We start from the raw sequence: 22,345 nt of genomic DNA on the forward strand, positions 1-22,345 counted from the left end.
ACTATTGTTATCACATTGAAATCAAACCTAAATATTCTCAAGGGATCAAATATCGATCTGAAAAAGTCAAATGTCATTTCCCTAATCAATAATTGAACAGAATAAAATTAATCCTAATTCCAGATGCATGCTATGACATAAAAAAAAACTATCTACTTTTAAAAAAACTGAAAATTCATAGCAACGTAGAAATCTCTATTCCCATTAAAAAGATGGCTAAGAAGTCTTGAGATGATATAGATAGGGATAATTACAGCAAAAGAATATGCAAAAGAATAGCACAAATTACATAAACAACCTATTAGGTCAGAATATGCTAAAATTAGAAAGAATTTAACCTACAATAACATCTAAGTAAAAGAAATTTGATGAAATATGAATCACATACAACAAAAGTAACACCCTACCAAAGTCTGAACAGTGTAAAATAAATCATAATCCAATAACCCCTCAAAAAGACAGATTTTTAAGCCCAATTGAAGCAGTAACAACTAAATTCAAGAAAAAGATAAAAAAAACTTACGTTGAAAACCCTAATCTCGATCTCCCACGGATGAAACGCGTTCTCCTTATGAAACGTCAAGCTGCAAATACTCTCAAAATCCTCGTTCCATTCGACGACCGTTCCATTCGCCTCCTCCTCCTTCGTGCAATTCCTCTTCACCGTCCTCCTCAAAGCCCCAAGCCCCAATTTTGGCCCTTTCCACCTCACCTCCGCCATCAAAACCCTAGCTCCATCCTCACCCCCATTGAAACCCTCGATCCTCCTCAAATTCAACCTCACCTCGAACTTTTTCGCCATTATCGGCGGCCAAGGCCTCCACCGCATCATTCTCGCCACCATTAGCGGCTGGATCTGGACGATCTCGCTGACAAAACACTAACTTTGTAGAGGGCTTCGTGAGATTTTGGGGAAGGAGAGTGGAATATGCGACGAAATTAGACAAATTCACAGGGAATTTAGAGATCGACGAAGCTGAGGCCGGCTCTTTTTTTAATCTGGAGGTTTTTTCGTTGTAATCGCTTTCTAGTTTGTTTCAGTCTTTTGTAGACTGGGTAAGGGACTATTTAACCCTAACGGTAACGGGTGAGGATGTAAATGGCGAAAATGCCCCTTAATTTAGTGAAGGGGATTCGGCTACTTTAAGGGCAACGGATAAAGGGATAGGGGATACGGCACAGGATGGATCTAATTAGTTGTGGAATTTGTTATTTGTATATCTTGAATGGAATCTTAAATAATCATCCTTTTCTTCTAATATCTATAAGAGGGTTAGTCCCTAGAACTTAAAATTAAAACTGAGATAATATATGAGATAAATTTTTAAGGTGTTAGTCACATAGAACTAATTGGGTGTTTTGTTGCATGTTTTTTGATAAATGTTTTCTCAAAAGTACTGACGTATGACATTTCTGTAATTAAACATTTTCTATAGATTTCCGTATACTGTGTTTGGTTCAAAAAAAATTTACAGAAATATTTTCTGTAAAGTACAGAAAAGTACCAAATTTTATAAAATCGATTTCCTTCTAAAATGGGCGGAAATCAGCTAGAAATCTGACGCATTCATTATTAAATAATAAAACTCATTGACACTTTTCTATAAGGTTCTCACTTTTCTACAAAGTTGAGGGTGTTTGGTTCAACTTCTACAAATTATAGAAAATGTTGCTATTTTCTATAAAGTTATGAGTCATTTTCTTGTTTTGAACCAAACAAGCAAAATACAAAAAACAAGAAAAATTTGTACTTTTTAACTTTTCAAAACTTTTCCTATAAATTTTTTAAAAAATACAAAGAAATTATGTTTTGGGTGGAAAACATTTCCTATAATTTATAGAAATGTAACCAAACACCCCTAAAAGTAGAACAAAATTTTACAGAAGTAGAACTCTAACAAAATTAGAATTAGGATAATGATACAAAATTATCTTATTTTTTTTATTTTTCTATACAAAAATAAGAGTTCTAGTCTCTCAAATTATTTTAAGTTTTAGCTTGGAACTAGGTGGTAAAAAACTAGAATCATATTTATTTTGTTATTTTTTATCTTTTATATTTCTTTTTTCTTTACTTCTTTCCTATTATGGTTATCACCATCATTAGACCATCATTATAATAATAATTGTCAATATCTTATAGTCTAATCAAAAGTTATTTAATAGTAAAAAACATTCTTGTAAGCAATTATCAATCAATAATAGTAAGTTTAAAATACATAAATAGTATTTATATCTTCAAAATGCATAAATATATATTTCATGATTATAAAAATTTATCCCACGTTATTTTATTAAAATATCTCGTTTCACAAAATTGTTCCTATTTATCCCACTAAAATATTTCACTAGCTAGCGAAAAATTATTCCACTTTAACAATTATCCCATTTTGCATGAAAATGTTGTTAGTCTAAGTGTGTAGACCCAAAGCTGCAATCGAAAAGACGAAGAAAACAGTCAGAAGACTGTGCGGTCGACCGCAGTGGCAGAGCCGGTCGACCGCGTGCACTGCAAGAGACTGAGAAGAAGTTTTCGCTCTGGCCGGTCGACCGGCGTGGTCGCTGCGCTCGACCGATATCGTGCACAAGACCGTGTAGGATTTCGTCGTTCTGACCGGTCGACCGACCTTGGCAAAGCGGTCGACCGCGACGCAAATTCGCTGTTTCCTATTTTATCTAGGAATCCTGTTCTGCTGGGGTTTGTTATAAATACCCAAACGTTTCTAGGGTTTGTAGGACATCAAAAAAGGAGTTTTTTTGGCTGCTAAGAGAGAGAGAATCTCAGAGAGATTTACCCCTTGTTTGAGAGCTTGTATTTTCTTCTTCAATTAATAGAAAGATTGTGTGGTGTGGCTCCCGAGGACGTAGGCACGTTGCCGAACCTCGTAAAATCTGTGTGTTCATCTCTCTTATTGTTTTTTGCAAGTTAGATCTTTATTTGTGGTTTTATTCCTACTTTCCTACTTTCAACACAAGGTCCGGAAGGGCAAGGGTTCGATTGATTGTTTCGAATCCCCAACAACTGGTATCAGAGCTTCGTTCAGCAATTTGTGTGAAAGCCATGGCAGAGGAAAGCAAATCAAAGATTGAGAAGTTCGACGGATCGGATTTCGCCTACTGGAAGTCGCAGATGGAGGACTATCTGTACCAGAAGGACTTGTATCGCCCGCTTCTGGGCAAGGAAAAGGGAAAGAAGACGACGGAGTCAGATGGTGATTGGGAGGTACTGGATAGGAAGGCTCTAGGGCAAATCCAGTTGTCGCTCGCCAAATTAGTAGCCCACAATATTCTGAAGGAGAAGACGACGGTGGGGCTTATGGAAGCGCTCGCGAAGATGTACGAGCAACCGTCGGCAGCAAACAAGGTGCATCTAGTCAAAACTCTTTTTAACCTCAAGATGGCAGAAGGATGGTCCTTCACGATGCATCTCAGCGAGTTCAACACAATTGTTGATCAGCTTATCTCCGTGGACATCACGTTTGATGACGAAGTGCAAGCCCTATTGATTCTATCGCAGTTGCCGGATAGTTGGGCAGGTTGTGTGACAGCAATCAACAATTTGGCGGGGAAAGAGAAGTTGAAGCTGAATGAGGTTGTTAGCATGATTCTATCCGAGGAGGTTAGAAGAAAATCGTCCGAATCAGAAGGTTCAGGTTCAGCCCTAAGTTTCGAGCAGAGAGGCAGAAGCCAGAAGAAAGGGAACCAGAACAGGAATCGGTCGAAATCAGTGAAGAAGAGGCCGAACTCGAAGGTTAGGTATATCAAAGGGAAGTATTGGAACTGCGGTCAGGAGGGTCATATGTCTTCGGTCTGTAAAGCACCAAAGAAGGATGCGGGTGAGCAGGAGGCTCATATCGTGCAGGATGCCTTGATCCTTGCTATGGATAGCGATTCTGATTCTTGGGTCATCGACTCAGGAGCCTCTTTCCACGCCACTGCTAATAGGAGACTACTTCAGAACTATGTAGCAGGGGACTTTGGTAAAGTATACTTGGGGGATAATGAACCTTGCAATATTGTTGGAAAGGGCGACGTTCAGATACAGATAAAGGGCTCTAAGTGGAACTTGAAGAACGTGAGACACGTGCCGAAGCTGAAGAGGAATCTTGTTTCGGTGGGACAGCTTGGAGCAGAAGGCTACGTTTCGACATTCACCGGGGATTCGTGGAGGATCTCCAACGGTACGATGGTTGTTGCCCGAGGCAACAAAACGGGAACTCTCTACCTCACTTCACATGCGAGTGACACCCTCGCAATTGCAGCTGGCAAGGAGAGTACAGATCTGTGGCACAATAGGCTGGGGCACATGAGCGAGAAAGGGATGAAAATTCTACATTCACAAGGAAAGCTAACCGGGATCGACACCGTGGAAGTCGGGGTTTGTGAAGACTGCATCTTTGGGAAGCAGAAGAGGGTTAGTTTCCAGAAGGGTGGAAGGCCACCTAAGGCTCAGAAGCTAGAGTTGATTCATACAGATGTATGGGGCCCAGCCAGTGTGTCTTCTTTTGGCCATAATTATGTACCAAAATTGCAAGTGCACAATTTATCAAGTTATAGTATAAAAAGATAGGAAGGCCCCCTAAGGCTCAGAAGCTAGAGTTGATTCATACAGATGTATGGGGCCCAGCCAGTGTGTCTTCTTTTGGCGGTTCGAGATACTACGTCACCTTTATCGACGATCACTCGAGGAAGGTGTGGGTTTACTTCATGAAGCACAAGTCAGAGGTGTTCGAGATCTTCAAGAAGTGGAAGGCCATGGTCGAGAACGAGACAGATCTGAAGGTGAAGTGCTTGAGATCAGATAATGGTGGAGAATACGAGCTGGAGGAGTTCAAGAGGTTCTGTGCTACGAATGGGATTCGCTTAGAGAGGACTACTCCAGGGACGCCGCAGCAGAACGGCATTGCAGAGAGGATGAACAGGACCTTGACAGAGCGTGCGCGGAGCATGCGATTACATGCAGGTCTGCCTAAGACATTTTGGGCGGATGCGGTGCATACGGCAGCATACCTTATTAATCACGGGCCATCAGTTCCATTAGATTTTGGGATTCCAGAGGAGGTTTGGAGTGGAAAGAAGATAAATCTCTCACACTTGCGGGTATTTGGTTGCGTGGCTTATGTTCATATCAGTGACCATGTCAGGGACAAGCTAGAAGCTAAGTCACAGAAGTGCACATTCATTGGATACGGCATTGATGAGTTCGGGTATCGCCTTTGGGATGAGAAGAACAGGAAGATCATCAGGAGCCGGGATGTGATATTCAATGAGGAGGTGATGTACAAGGACAGGGACAATGCCAAGGATAGCCAAAGCAGTGGGAGCAGCACTACGGATACAGGTGGATCCGAGTACATGGATTTGGAGGAACTTCCAGATGGGGGCGACGATGTCAGTTCTGACCGTAGAACGGAGGAGACTACAGGTGCAGAAGCTACTACCCAGGGCGTGGAGCCTAGGAGGTCATCTAGGGTACCCAAACCAAATCCCAAATACCTCTCGTCACTTGATTATCTACTCTTAACAGATAGCGGAGAGCCGGAGTGTTATGAAGAGGCAGTGCAAGTGAGTGAATCTCAGCAGTGGGAGCATGCGATGCAGGAGGAGATGGATTCTCTACTCACTAATGAGACATGGGAGTTAGCCCAGCTACCTGCACAGAAGAAAGCCTTGCACAATAAATGGGTCTACCGGGTCAAGCAGGAGAGTGATGGAAGCAAGAGATTCAAGGCCAGATTAGTAGTGAAAGGGTTTCAACAGCGGGAAGGAGTGGACTACACGGAGATATTTTCCCCTGTTGTGAAACTCACAACCATCAGAGTGGTGTTGAGTTTGGTAGCTGCAGAAGACCTCTTCCTTGAGCAGTTAGATGTGAAGACTGCCTTTCTTCATGGTGACTTGGATGAAGAAATCTACATGAAGCAGCCTGTTGGCTTCATTGAAGAAGGAAAGGAAGAGATGGTGTGCAAGCTCAAGAAGAGCTTATATGGTTTGAAACAGGCTCCGAGACAGTGGTATAAGAAGTTTGATAACTTCATGCAGAACAATGGCTACAGAAGATGCAATTCGGATCATTGCTGTTATTTCAAAAGGTTCGAGTCCAGCTTCATTATTTTGTTATTATATGTTGATGACATGTTGGTAGCAGGACCGTGTTTAGAAGAGATAAACAGTTTGAAGAGGCAGCTAGCAAAGGAATTTGCAATGAAGGATCTGGGTGCAGCGAAGCAGATTCTAGGGATGCGAATCAGTAGGGATGAAGCTGAAGGGACATTGAGTTTGAGCCAAGCTGAATACATTGAGAAGGTACTTCAGAGGTTCAACATGCAGAATGCTAAAGTTGTTAGCACACCCCTTGGAAGTCAGTTCAAGTTATCTGAGGAGCAATCGCCTAAGACAGATGCAGATAGAGAGCATATGAGCAGGGTGCCATATTCTTCGGCCATTGGGAGTCTCATGTACGCGATGGTTTGCACGAGGCCGGACATCGCCCATGCAGTGGGAGTTGTGAGCAGATTTGCAAGCAATCCAGGAAAGCAGCATTGGGAGGCCGTAAAGTGGATAATGCGGTACTTGAGGGGAACAACGAACAAGCCACTATGTTTCAGGAGGAAGGAGTTGGTGCTGCAGGGATACGTGGATGCGGACTTCGCCGGTGATCATGATACGAGGCGAAGCACCACGGGGTATGTTTATACCTTAGCGTCGACAGCAGTGAGCTGGGTCTCACGTCTGCAGAAGATTGTGACTTTGTCTACAACCGAGGCTGAGTATGTCGCGGTGACTGAAGCAAGCAAGGAGATGATCTGGTTGAACGGGTGCTTGGAAGAGTTGGATCTGAAGCAAGGGAGAGGAGTTCTTTATTGTGATAGCCAGAGCGCTATACATCTTGCCAAGAATCCAGTATATCATGCCAGAACGAAGCACATCGACGTTAAATACCATTTTATACGCTCGCTGATCGAGGACGGAAAGTTGCACTTAATGAAGATTTTGGGGAGTCAAAATCCGGCGGACATGTTGACGAAGGCAGTCACCATTGAGAAACTGGAGTTGTGCGCAACTTCAGTTGGCCTTCACGAGTAGAAGACGAAGGCGGAGCCACACTACGAGGATCGGCGCGATCGTCGGGATGTTGATTGAAGAAAGAATTTTTCGGGGGAAAAGATACATGCGAAGAAGGGGAGAGTTCGGGTGAGCTCGTTGATGACGCTTTGGTCTCCAAGTGGGAGATTGTTAGTCTAAGTGTGTAGACCCAAAGCTACAATCGAAAAGACGAAGAAAACAGTCAGAAGACTGTGCGGTCGACCGCAGTGGCAGAGCCGGTCGACCGCGTGCACTGCAGGAGACTGAGAAGAAGTTTTCGCTCTGGCCGGTCGACCGGCGTGGTCGCTGCGGTCGACCGATATCGTGCACAAGACCCTGTAGGATTTCGTCGTTCTGACCGGTCGACCGACCTTGGCAAAGCGGTCGACCGCGACGCAGATTCGCTGTTTCCTATTTTATCTAGGAATCCTGTTCTGCTGGGGTTTGTTATAAATACCCAAACGTTTTTAGGGTTTGTAAGACATCAAAAAGAGAGCTTTTTGGCTGCAAAGAGAGAGAGAATCTCAGAGAGATTTACCCCTTGTTTGAGAGCTTGTATTTTCTTCTTCAATTAATAGAAAGATTGTGTGGTGTGGCTCCCGAGGACGTAGGCACGTTGCCGAACCTCGTTAAATCTGTGTGTTCGTCTCTTTTACTGTTTTTACAAGGTTAGATCTTTATTTGTGGTTTATTCCTACTTTCCTACTTTCAACACAAGGTCCGGAAGGACAAGGGTTCGATTGATTGTTTCGAATTCCCAACAAATGTCCCAATTGACTAACATCGTTGGATCAAATGGATTTAATAATTATCAAATACTTCTTTTTATTGACAAAGAAAATGTTAAAAGTTGATAGTTTCTGAGTTGAAGGGGAATTATGATTCTTACCTTTTTTATTAAGGTAAAAAAAGGACGATATGCCCTATTCATATATTGCAATAACGCTAGATTAGACTATTCTGAGTTGAAGGGGAATTATGATTCTTACCTTTTTTTAAGATAAAAAAAGGACAAGATGTCGTAGAGGCGAATAGCCTAAAGGGGGTGTTAATCAATTAGGAATTTTTCACGTGAATTGTATAATTGCTAAAGTAGAATAATTTCTTACTAGTGGGATAATTAGGAATAATTTTGTGACGCGGGGTATTTTAATAGAGTGACGTGGGATAATTTTTTATAAACATGAAGTATATATTCATGCATTTTGATGATATAAATAGTATTTATATATTTTAAACTTATTATCATTGACTAGCTGTTTATTAGAATGTTTCCACTAAGGGTTTTTTGATAAATTTTTAAATATTATTATAATATATATGTTGACAGCATAGTTTGATGATGGAAAGAAAAAAAAATAAAAGAAATATTATAAAAAAAATCAAATGGAGAGTTCTAATATTTTACCATATAGTTCCAAGCTAAAACTTAGAATAATTTGATATTAGAACTCTTATTTTTGTATAGAAAAATAAAAAAGATGAGATAATTTTGTACAATTCTCCCCGTTCTAATTTTATTAGGTTCTAGTTGACTAACATATAAAATTTTATTTTAATTCTAATTCTAATTGAATAACACTATAAAATTTTATCCTATAATTTATTCTAGTTTTACTTTTTTAATTCTACTTGAACTAAGGGGGTGTTTGGTTCAATTTTTAGAAATTATAGGAAATGTTTTCCACCTAAAATATAATTTCCTTGTATTTCTTAAAAAATTATAGGAAAAGTTTTGAGAAATCAAAAAGTACCAATTTTCTTGTTTTTTGTACTTTGCTTGTTTGGTTCAAAACAAGAAAATAGCTCATAACTTTATAGAAAATAACAAGATTTGATAGGTTTTTAATTAAATATGGTATGTATCAGATTTCTGGTGATTTCCTCTCATTTTGAGAGGAAATTGTTTTTTGTAAAATTTGGTAGGTTTTGATATTTTATAAAAAATATTTCTATAAATTTTTTGTTGAACCAAACACAATTTATAGAAATCTTTGAAAATTTTTAATTACAAATTTACCATTATCAGATGTTTTAAAAAAAGTTTTCTCAAAAAATGTGCAACCAAACAGCCCATAAAACAGCCCATAAAACAGCCCATAAAACGCAAACTGCTTTTGGGGGAAGTCACCGAAGAGTTGAGCTCCCTCGCGTGACGTTATGTCCATGGTCGGATTCTAATCCAACGGCTGGTATCACGCCAACGGATACAATTACTGCGGGATCTCGAAAGAGATAATAATAAATAACAGTAGAAGCAGTGGGCACTTCGAGAAACTGACAAGATCGTCCCAAACCAGAAGATCATTAAGACTAGGATGGGACACGTGTCAGCCTTTGAGTTTTCGACGCGTGCATTTTACACTGATCTGTAGCTGGAAAAGCTGACGCCAGCCGTTAACCTTGGCTTGAAGGAATTGGATGATGACACGTGGATTCATGGGCGGAGATTTCGCTTTTATGCGAATAAATAAAATATGGTATCATTGAACAGTTAATGCGGAAATACCCGTTGATGATAATTCACGCAATTTGTCATCCAATGAGTGTTTTACATTTATTTATTTCCGTATTTTGGTGGTTCTTTCCTTCTTTTTCTTTTTTTTTTTTGGGGGTGTGTGTAGATTTTATCTATAGAAAGTGGGGGTTCTTTCCTTTCTTTCTTTTTTTTTTTTTGGTGTGTGTGTAGGTTTTATCTATAGAAAGTGGGGGCTGATCTGATGTCGATCACGGGAGGATGCGGGTGTGGTCCGTGTGGATTAGGTTAAATTGAGAGAGGATTTTGAGGATTAACGCTTGATTGTAGAGCTCGTTAGAGTCGAGCTGCACTCACTTTCATTTGTGTATTTTCTGAAAACTTTTTTTTTGACTGAAAAAACAAGGGATATACCCTGTTTATTAAAAAACCAGAAGTATGTTTACAAAAGAAGGATACGAAATGTATCCATTAATTAGTAGATAGAAAACTTAATTTATCTTGACTATTGATGTATAATCTTCTTCTCCCAAACATCCATGAATATGAAGAGAAGGCCTTGACGTCATTCATCGTTGACATGGATATAAAGGAGAACCAAAGCCGGCCATGTAAGACGTTTTCCACTTTTATAGGAATATATTATATTATTTTAGTGTGGAAAATTAATGATCCATTTTATGGGAAGTTGCCAATGATCAAGGCAACTACCCATGATCTTTCCCCACATTTTGGAAACCACCCACTCTTTCACTATCTTGTCCACTACTCTATGATGGCTAGAGTAGTATAAGTAGACAATGTGTGTTTCATGAAAGGTCACCAAATCTACTCTCATATTTTATACACCATCTAAAAGTGAAAGGAGGGTTTGGAACCATCAACATTAATTAGAGCTTTCTAAAGTGCTATTGAGGTTTTCAAAAGCAATGGCTGGAGGTAAATTAATCGATCTTATCTTGTTGCTTCCGCTTTATTATTATATGTTCATATGGAAATTAGAACATGTAAATTTATGTGATATGTTTTACATTATACATTTGGAAAAAAGAAATTAAATTTTTTATAGACCAATTGTAAAACAAAAGTATAACACCAAAAGTTATTATGTACAAACAAAACATGATTCCAAAAAACCGACTTTCTTAACCACTGCTGCGAGCAATAAGCTTCTCTTCTAAAACTTTTGCTAACTGAAGAGCTGCATTCCTTTTTCCTGAACCTGTCCAATCATGTAGAGCCAGTATCGAAGTGTTAATAATAGACTGAGCAGAGAAAGGTTTTAGATCAAAGATAAACTTATTCCTTGAAGACCATATAAACCAACAAACTGTCGAAAAAACAGTGCGCCACAAAATTCCATCCAGATTACGCAAGGATGAAACAGATATCAGAAGATCATCTATAGATGTTGGCCAACAGAAAGGTAAGTAATAATCTCTAAAGTGCTGCCAAACCGCTTTAGCTGTAGTGCATGAGAAGAAGATATGGTTCTTAGTTTCTGACTGAATACCACATAAAACACAAGTAGTATCTCCTTGCCACCCCTTTTTCATAAGATTATCTTTGGTGTGTAATCGGTTCTGAAAACTAATCATACATTTTCTTCAAATTTGTGATATTGGATCTTTTTTAAAGTGATTTTGAGCTGTTACATTATTAATAAGTTAACTAATGACTGAAACACACTTTTAATAACATTAATTGTTTAATATATGTGAACACGAACATGCCAATCATCTATGTACGTTTTCCTTTCATACAGTGTTGGCATGCCAAAGTCAATGCCCTTCATTCAAAGGACTCAGGCATCAATTCATCTAATAATAATTGAAGCTAATCGTCCTTTGACCTTAGCCCTAGCCCATATTTATAAGTTCCTTTCGCATGGAGACTTTCGGAAATGCGAATGTGGTTCAAAAATTAAGATTGAAGATATTTTGCTTAGAAACATCAAATACTAACAAACTGAAATTAATGTAATGAACCTGCTGATCATGTTAAGAATCTTATACTTCTCGTTTTGGAATATCGTAGTGTACCAAAATAAAGTTTTGTGGTATTGTCTAAGGCCTATTCATACATTCAAGGGAATAATTATAAACTTCAATTCTATAAATAAATAAAAACCTTCAAATTTGAAGCATTAATCAGCCTTTAACCAGTTTTCGAATATTGTATATTTAGCTGCAATTCTCCAACAGATGTATCATTCTCGATTGATTGAAATGTGCAGTTATATTGTTTTACGAATACTTTAAGTTTTTTTTTTTTGAGCTGAAAAAACAGGGAGAGATTCCATGTTCATAATATATATACGTTTACCAAACCTTAATAATACAAACTGAACAAAAGGTGTAGGGAGAAAACATGAGACTAATTGTATGATATGGAGCGGACCTTGCTGTCACCTATCAGAACAAGAAGCCAATGATTCATCCCTCACAACAGATAAAACTACTATATTACAGGGAGACTGTCAAAAGGAAAACCCAAAACATAGTGTTTGAATGAACTAGAAGAACAAAACACTAAAGACTTCACCCTGTGACCGATACAAAAAAAAGGTGAAGACATGAACTTTGCCTACTGATGGAAGGTGAGGCCGATAGTCTCTCTAGAAGTTACCCCCTACAACGTCAACGTTTTTCTTCTTCGCTATTTCCTGGAACTCCAACTTGGTGGCAGCCCTACGAATACTTTAAGTTTTTATATCATGTTGTGTTTTTTAACTAAACGGATATTTATTAATAAAAAAATCAGCAAACCTACTGTGTTTTTAAAATTTTAAGTCAATAACACGATGTTAACTCAACTAATCACCTGAATCTTGCTTGGCACCATAATTGCCACAAGCCCACGTATTATTCTCAAGTAAATTGGAAATAATTGAATAGTTAACTCATGCCACAAGGCAAAAGGAAAAGAAAATGACAAGTGTAAAATTCCATAGCCTTCATTACCAAAAAAAAAATGAAGTAATAAACATATATCTCATTAGCCGATGAGCTCGTTGTCGTGGTGCTCTCTTGTGTTCATTTTAGGAATTGGCAACGACTTCTAAGGAATCGCATTAATTATCACAAAGGAATCATATCTTTCGTTATTTTGAAAATGTCATGGTATGAGAGGACAACCAACTTAATTAATTGTGATTCTAAATAACATAAGCCCTAACTAATGAAAAATATTAGCATAAATTCTCTCCATAATTTGACCATTGCAATCTAAAGTTGTACAGCTAATTGACAAGAGAGAAAATGGAGCATTAGTTTATAATCCAAACCAACTGCTTGGAATCTTTACAATTAAGGAAGGAATTATGGGGGATTAGCTAAAATTAATGTCTATAAATTATAGAGACGGTGACACTAAAAACGAATCGTACGGTCAAAGAATCAAATCGGAGAGAAGCAACTCATTTTTGGGATTGAGAACCTAATTAAGTTGCATGTGCCTAAGATTAGATTTTGTATCTTGCATTTGACATATTTGCTCTATTTTTTAGTTGGCCATTGTTAGAAAATTACTTAAACCCCACCTTCAGTTAATGGTCCTCGTGCAACAACTCCTGTGATGGTAATTAGATCATTTGCGATGGATTTGAAATTCTTGAAGCAAAAAGCGTCTCATTTTTATTTATAGAATCTCATATAGAGTGTTTGTTTCAAAATAAGATTTTGGCATTAGGTATCCATAAAATAAAAAAAAAATATGAACTTTAAGAATTTGTCAGATCCTATAACTTGGAAAGGATTTACAAAGGCTAATAAATATCTAAAGTTTTGATATTTAAAGTATCCATACAATTTGTGCTTTCCTATATAACCAAATAAGAAATTGTAAATTATAGAATTTGCTTTCCTCTAATCGTGTTGAACCAAACAAAAGATTATGAATTCTAAAATATGTATAACTGTATAAGAACTTATGGATTTGAAATCCTTGATGAGATTCTAAAACGTAGAGCTACCGAGGTTCATTAATATGCGCTCAAGGTCTAACTCCACTTTAAAATATTACGGTTTCCAACTAGATGCACATACAATTAATACCATACCTCTAAGCAAAGTGGCCTTTAGTGCAATTCCATTAGAGGAGAAACATAATTCCATCTTGTTGGTCTACGCCTAACTCATAAGGAAAAATAATCAAGAATACGATTCTATGCTAATTGTGCTTAGCTTTAGACTTTAGTATATGCGGCAGCAGTACGTGTGAAGGCGGGGTTCTCTTTTAATTGGCAAGTGTAGAAAAAGTGATACATAAAACTTTTTGTTAGTGACTATGATGTTTAACTCCAGGTCAACATATATTTTAAGATTTTGTTACTTCAGCTTATTGGCATTATATCTCAGCAATAATAAAAGAAGAAGAAGAACCATATGTGCCATTATACTTTTAAAATTACATATTCACCATACATGCTTGATTTTCAAAGATGATGGGAATAGCTTAAATAATTGCAATCTTTTGAATCTTGTATGTTCGATCCGATAACTTTCTGCTTTCGATGACAGTGTAAGACAAGTTACATTATATAGTTTTATTGACTATGTTATATAATTTAATTTACTAAGAAGCATACTCCCTTTAAAAGAGGGAGTCGTGGAAAAACTTTTCATGGAATATATTGCCTCTATTCTTTTTTGATATTATATTCCAATCATAAATTAACTAAATTAATTATCATTATTAATTAATCATATTATATGTCACTTTAATTTTGTCTAACTTGGCCCTAAAACTTCCAATGTTATTGTAAAACTCTAATATTAATTATTAATAATGCATAATACTATATTGATAGACAAATGCAAGTTAATAAATTATTTTGGAATGAGTATAAAATATAGAATTGTCCTAAAATTATATCGTGACACTTACATAGGAAAATTATAAAGAGTATTCTTGCGTACATAAGTACAAACATGCAATTTTAGAAAATATTAGGATATCTAAGTGCATAAAGATATAATTGGAGGTATATGAGAGTAACTTTCATAAGTTGTAAGCTATTTATGTTTAATTAAGCCTATAAAGATTTGAAGCCTTTGTTAAACACAAGCAATAGTATGTGATCCCTTTAATAATTAATAATATACATCGTACAATATGAGGCCAGAGGCTTAGCTTATATTTATATAGTACAGAAGATGTGGAAAATTTTAATAAGGCTCAAGATTTTGAATTATAAATAAAATTATATACTTCGCTTAGAATCATACTCCCTTTAAAAGAGGAAGTTATAGAAAAAACTTTCTATGGACTATATTACCCTTATTTTTTAAATATTATATTTTAATCCTAACTAAACTAAATTAATTATTATTGTTAATTAATCATATTATATGTCACTTTAAGTTTGTCTAACTTGGTCCCTAAAACTATAGTTAATTAACCACAAACAATAGTATGTGATCCCTTTGATAAATAATATATATCATATAATATGAGGCCAGAGGGGTAGCTTATATTTATATACTAGAGGAAATGTGGGAAACTTAAAGCATCATATTTTGAATAATCTTAAGATTTTGAATTATTTCTAAATTTATATATTTTGCTTAGAAAGCTTTAGAAGAGGCTTTCGAAGGACTACTACGAAGTGTTGGGCATCAAATAAATGTTAGGCAAATAAAATCCATGATATTAGATTGTAATAATCGGAGTTATGTAAAAAATATACTTCCGTAAGTTGTAAGCTATTTATGTTTAATTAAGACTATAAAGATTTGAAGCCTTTGTTAAACACAAACAATAGTATGTGATTCTTTTGATAAATAATATACATCGTATAATATGAGGCCAGAGGTTTAGCTTATATTTATATAGTACAGAAGATGTGGAAAATTTTAAGCATCATATTTTGAATAATTCTCAAGATTTTGAATTATAAATAAAATTATATACTTCGCTTAGAATCATACTCCCTTTAAAAGAGGAAGTTATAGAAAAAACTTTCTATGGACTATATTACCCTTATTTTTTAAATATTATATTTTAATCCTAACTAAACTAAATTAATTATTATTGTTAATTAATCATATTATATGTCACTTTAAGTTTGTCTAACTTGGTCCCTAAAACTATAGTTAATTAACCACAAACAATAGTATGTGATCCCTTTGATAAATAATATATATCATATAATATGAGGCCAGAGGGGTAGCTTATATTTATATACTAGAGGAAATGTGGGAAACTTAAAGCATCATATTTTGAATAATCTTAAGATTTTGAATTATTTCTAAATTTATATATTTTGCTTAGAAAGCTTTAGAAGAGGCTTTCGAAGGACTACTACGAAGTGTTGGGCATCAAATAAATGTTAGGCAAATAAAATCCATGATATTAGATTGTAATAATCGGAGTTATGTAAAAAATATATGAGTGTCATATGAGATAATGCTCATACATAATACAATATTTTAATCTATAATCTCAGATATTGATAAATTTTTAACATAAGAATTTGCGTCAAGATATATGCTTGAGATTTGGGAGAGCTAAGAGTGGGAAATTTTGGGATATGAATTGTGGCTTTTGTGACTTGTGCTTTAGTTTTGGTTTCCAAACACGACCTAATATCAAGCCCACAATCAAATAAAAAATGACTTGATTTTATTATACCAGCCAATATTTTCGATAATGATCGATATATGAGGAAAAAAATCCTCAAACAAAAGAAAATAATATAAAACCATAAATATTATCAAGATAAAGTATTTAACCTTTTATATCAGTCAATAGAGCGATGTATCAGCCAATATTTTATATATTGCCTATAAGAGCAATATTTAAAGGTAATATAGATAGCATTTTATTGATTTTAAATCTCCAATAATTTTACAGTTTCCCTTAAATTTTTAAAATTGCTTATAATTTAGGTACTAATATAGAATTATAAAATATTTAAGCTAAATTAAAAAGAATAGTTAATTCTTTGAAAATTCTCTCAAGTATGGGGAATGTCTCAAAAAAAACCACTCAACTAATTTATTTTGATAGAGCCTCCTAACTATATAGGCGTTGTAGATAACCCCTCTCAATTTTGGTGCAATTTTAGAAACCCTTCGACTTAGCGTGTCTTATAAAAACTCACATGGTCTTTTACACATCTCTTAACAAACCTCCTTAATATAAAAGACTTTAATAAGTGATGTTGTCAAAATTCTCTATTAAAGAAATCTATTTTAGTTAAAAGAAACTCTCAACTGATAATAAAAGAATTACGACCAATTTACAATTCTTTTTACCTCTAAATCTTTACTTTTCTTTTATCTAGCAAAAAATCAAGATAATTCTTTTATGGTTGAGGGATATTTTCGTCCTAGTCAAGTACTTATCACATAATGAATTCGACTCAATGATATTAGTTTTGAGGGGTTAATTGAGAAAAGTTTATAGAGTTAAATCAAAATTTTGAAGTTGAGATAGATTAACTATAACACCCCAATTTTGACGAACAAATATTTACTCAGGGGGGGGGGGGGGGGGGGGGATTTTTAACATTTTCCTATAGTTGAGGGAAAGTTTTCTAAATTTAACCCTTAAACAAAACACAATTTAAGACACATGTGATATCATCTTATAAGAATGGATTTTATAGCAAGTCTATCAGTATCTCTAAAATTTTTTTGCTACAAAATTTGCAGAGAGAAATTTAATCTTTATTTGGGATGACTATTTGATCCTTATGGTTTTCCTTATCTTTTATGATTTGTAATAAATTATTTAACAAAATAAATTAAGTTTTTCATTTTATATGTCTCACATTTATGAAGCACACAATTTGGATATGAGTGTTATTAGATTCTTTTAACTCTTTAGCTTAAATTTTTGGATATTATTCAATATTGTATAGATCTATCTTATTTTGTTAAAATACAATCTATATGTGTACAAAATATATATGTTTAAATCATTCTCAAATTATATTTTATAGTTTTATAAAATTAGAGAGTAATCGTTTTGAAAAATTAATTATTAGTTGAGAAGATGATATCATATTTTAGAATTGATCACATAATTTATATTTTCTTTCTTGATTGAATTTGCACATTCTAACTTTAAAAATTTTATAAAAAAGTTTTTGAATATCTATAATACTCAGTTGCCAGATAATAGAAACTGAAAGTAGACAATAGACGCGAGTGATTTCTTTATAATTAAATAAAATCCTCTATGACTAGACAAACCTAGCTATCATTTTACGTTGATGAATTCAAGATTTATTTTTTTATTAATAATAATAGTTTTTTTAGATATTAGTGCTTACATCATTAATATTTTAAAATTAGAATTCTAAATCATTAAATTACTCTTAGATCATTAATATTTTAAGACTTTAAACTTTACTAATTATGTGCAGGTAAAATGTTGAAACCAACAAGATTTTATATATTAAAATATCAGAAACTTTTTAATATATATGATAATCATAAAATGTTTTGCAACTATGTTATAGTAAATACATAAACTAAAAATAGACACTTATAATATTTGACCACGTGCATTGTACGTGCATTCCATCTAGTTTTCTTATATCTATGACCATCTAACCCCTACGCTCATACCCAAACAAGCAAAGTGGGAGAGGTGGAAATAAGAGCGCATATATGGACCCTACTATCCTTTTAATTTCAATGGTTAACTATAACCATCAACAGCTTTTAACTTAAAAGTAAAACCTCAAAATCGATATTTATGCTATAGTATAATTACTCATGCTCCAGTGTAACTATTCAAGCTATAGTATGATACAAAATATTAAATTAACTGTTTATGTTAAGTATTATTTTCAACCATAGATATGTTGTTCACGACAAGCCGAATTTTTTCTATAAACATTGTTGTTGATGTCTGATATCACACAGTCAGTTGAAGTCATAGAGTTGCTGGGTCGTCGAGAGATTGAACTGTCGAGAGGGGGCCGCTTTCCTTTTTCGACTTTATGCCTGGTTCTCAGAGCTCGGGGTGGGCGGATCACCTGCACACACAAGAATCGTGGGAGTACGTGGCTTGTTTCCCTCGTGGTACATCCGACGGTCAAGTCAGCTGGTGGACTTTTGTGAGGTGAAGGAAGAACAGTGTGTTCTTCCAAAATGTGTCTAGAGAGTTTTTAGATAGCAAGAAGAATCCAACCTTTTTTCATGACGAATAGCGTATGTATTTATAGAAAACACCAAGGGACGAATCGTCATCTAACGAGAATGCGGTCTTTGATGAGGGCGAGAGGTGAGCTGGAGGCTGAGTCACCCTCTGCCCGATACGTGTCGATTGGTGAGTGATGGGAGGACACTTCAGTGACATGGGGAATCAGCAGCCGTCGAGGCATGTCGGCGAGTGACTTGGGGTCACTTCTGTGGTATGGGGACTCTGCAACCGTCGAGGCTTAGTATGGGGACTTCTTCAGCCGTCGAGGCTTGTCAGCGGACGACGTGGAGTCGTAATGATGATTATAAATGGTAAAATAATACCGAGAAGTAATGTTCTGAGTCACCCTGGGGGAAGTGTCAGTTGATTGCTGAGTAGCAATCTCTTGCTCGACTGAGTCCGCCTTTCGAGTCGTCTTTGGGGAATGAAGTCGGCTCGACTGAGTCTCGGTCTTGGGATAGCGTCTTTGTAAGAAACAAGGAACACCCTATAATAGTTGTTCATGATATAGTGTAATTTTTTAATCTTTGCACATAGTCTATACGCTATAGTAAAAAAAAATTATCTCTTTATTCACTGTTTAAGCTGAAATAAATTTTTTGAACCTTAAAAATATTGTTCATATGTTCTTTTTTTTCTTGTAGATGATGATTTTAATATTTACCAGACATTTCACAAATATAAATCCCTTATAATTCTATTATAGAAAATTGATAAAATTTACTAAACAATCTATTATTTTGTTAACTGGTTTGGAGATTCACTCTTTAAATATTAATAAAAATTTATTACTAAATTTTTTTATAAATAGTTAAATATAAAAATTATATTATCAATTTAAAGACACATATATATATATATCGATAAATAATACCGCAGCAACTCGCTCGGTGTTAATGCTAGTTTAATTTAACTGGGAAACTCAAGCTGATAGTCAACCTTTGTGGCTTGCAGCAGTAAAATACTTGTTTTTTTACCTTCCGTAACATGTCAAGTCATGTTCCTTCATCGTCGTATTATTTAAGATTATCATCCTAGCTAGTCTATGTTACGCATATGTACATATATACAAGCGAAGGACAATTCAGTACATGACGATCTTCCTCTAAACTACTAGGTATATGACGTATATAGCATGTGTCACGAATAAATTCCTAATCGGTCATGTTCTAGGAAAATAATTAATGATTTATATTGATAAAATGCTTATTATTTTAACAAGAGATTGAGGTCATTACTATGATAATTTTGGCCAATAATGATCCATTTGTTAAGATAAAAAAACACGGAAGAATTATGTCGCCGCAATAATTAGAAATTATTGAATGGGCACTGTTCATGCATGATAAACTATAGCACAAAAAAGAAAGAGAGGGAACTTTTTTATTCAATATTTGTGGCTATGTACAAATCTCAACATCCCACTACAACCAATTGGCATGCGATAAAGAAGTTTTTGAAGTATAAAACACTTCCTTTTGAAAATTTCAACCCTCATGCTGCGTTCATTCTAAAACAAATGCAACTCAAAAGAAATTTCCTCTCTTGCATCTTTAAAAGTCCAAACACTACAACTTCGGAAATTTCTCTGCCTTGCTCCTTTGAAACTACACCCTTTTATTATTATTTTTTTATAAGAATCTCAATATGGAAAGAGCCAATCCCATAAACACAAAGTTAAAAATCTTTTTTGATTTTTTATGCAGACCCCCCCGTATTTAAACTTTCAAATGTGAGTGCTTGAATTTTCGGAAAAAGTAAAGTATAGCCTTCAATAATAGTTCATTGGACAAGTGTACAATATATATTGCTATGTGTAGAGATGGGAGTTTCTATGATAGGAATAGTCATTTTCTATTTGAAGCCAAATTCAGATACTTAGACGATAATGATTTCTGTGTGTATATTCAACAACCTAAACTTGCACAAATTATAACTTGAAGCAATAAGGCCTTTTTTATAACTGAAAAACAGAAGTGCTTTCGACGTCTTAGATATATAATATATATATATTATAATATATATATATAATATATATATATATATATATATATATACTATATTATATAGTATATTATTATACTATATTTATTATATATATATATTAATATGGAAAAGTGATCTAAATGACACCTAAGCTGCCACTAAGACGCCGGCAAAATCAAATCTTATTCCCTAATATTTATTTTACGATCCGCCCCGTTGAAACTTGATCTACACGTCTCTAACTCAAAACATTAATTTTGGGTGAAGGTCGCTGTTTTGACCATTCGTTGAGTCGTCAAAAAGTTCTTATTCATCGCAAAAACCGTTAAATTGCCAAAACACGACGGGTCACTCCAAAAATTGGTACTCGATGTTTATGTTTAATACGTGTAAGATAAGGTTCAACGGAACGATTGCTAAAAAAAATTAGGTAATATGTGATTTTAGGCCGCGCTCTTATGTGGAGCTAGGGTGGGTTCACTTAAATTCACTTCTCCCATTATTATTATAATATATATTTATATATTATATATATATATATATATATATATATATATATATAATATATATATATATATATATATATATATATATATAGTTAATATAATTTATAGTTATATATATTATATATGCGCAGCAGCCGCAGAAGACCAAATCGAGTATTATGAAAGTACAATAAAAACACGATGAGATAGCATTACCATCGCCTACCTGACAATATATACCACCATAGAAGTAAAAACTAAGTTGATCTAACTCTAGAAAAGACCAAAAAAAAGAGGAACCAAAAGAAACTTATATGGTATTATCCCGTGAGATGAGACTGCCAACCAAAAGGACCAGCAAAAGACAGGCTAAAACGATGATGGTGCTAATTTGAAGAGAAATTCTCTCCCACAACATCAATAAGGCCTTTGTAGGACGTCAACCTCAATTTAGTGACAGGGATTTCATGGATTGCAATTTGTCAAATTCTCTTTCACCTCTTCAGATCATGGAAATACAAAGTTTATTTTCTGCTTTATGTGTTTTATTTCAGTTCTTATTTTTTTAGAAAAAATCGGGAATGCTTTGTTAAGACGGTTGAGAGACTGAGAGTGGCAACAAAAAAAATCCATCTATAATAAGTGACTTAACATGTCTAAAATCTAGCTAAAATGGTAAACATTTTGGTTGCATCAAAAGGATCCAAAAACGTGATTAGCAACCGACCAGCCGACCATGATCATCAAAGTACCTAGAGTGGGAATGCATTATTCCCACTTAATTAGCACCTATAAGGACTAATTAAGAACATTGAAAAGGGAAGTGACGACTAGTTTTAATATATGACAATTCAACACTATCAAATAGTCACCAACTAGTTAAGAAGCTCAACTTTTGTATTTGTAAAATACTTGCGTTGCATCTTTCATTATTCCAATTCTATGACAAACTTCTGTTGCGCGCAGCGGAAATTTCGGCAGCACTTCGGCAGCACAACAAGAGAGTCAGGTCGCAATAAGAATTCTTGTTTCTCAAAGGGAACAAGAATCTGAAGCCTAATATCTCATCAAAATGAGATATTAGCTCTTCCTCTCGTCAGCTCTAGGACTGCGCGTCGAGGGAACCTAAAAGCTATTACAAATCACACAAATA

General features: G+C 35.1%; 1 protein-coding gene across 2 annotated transcripts in view; it reads right to left on the minus strand.

Moving 5' to 3' along the window:
* The window catches only part of LOC109832882, a 5,128-nt gene extending 4,082 nt beyond the window's left edge, over positions 1-1,046 (minus strand). For both annotated transcript variants that reach the window (XM_020400345.1, XM_020400346.1), the window contains exon 1: positions 524-1,046. In XM_020400345.1, coding sequence (XP_020255934.1) covers positions 524-844 — 321 coding nt within the window. In that variant the 5' untranslated portion in view covers positions 845-1,046. The remainder of the gene's footprint in view (positions 1-523) is intronic.

This window comes from Asparagus officinalis, chromosome 3, assembly GCF_001876935.1.
Source record: "Asparagus officinalis chromosome 3, Aspof.V1, whole genome shotgun sequence".
Classification (NCBI taxonomy): Eukaryota; Viridiplantae; Streptophyta; class Magnoliopsida; order Asparagales; family Asparagaceae; genus Asparagus; species Asparagus officinalis.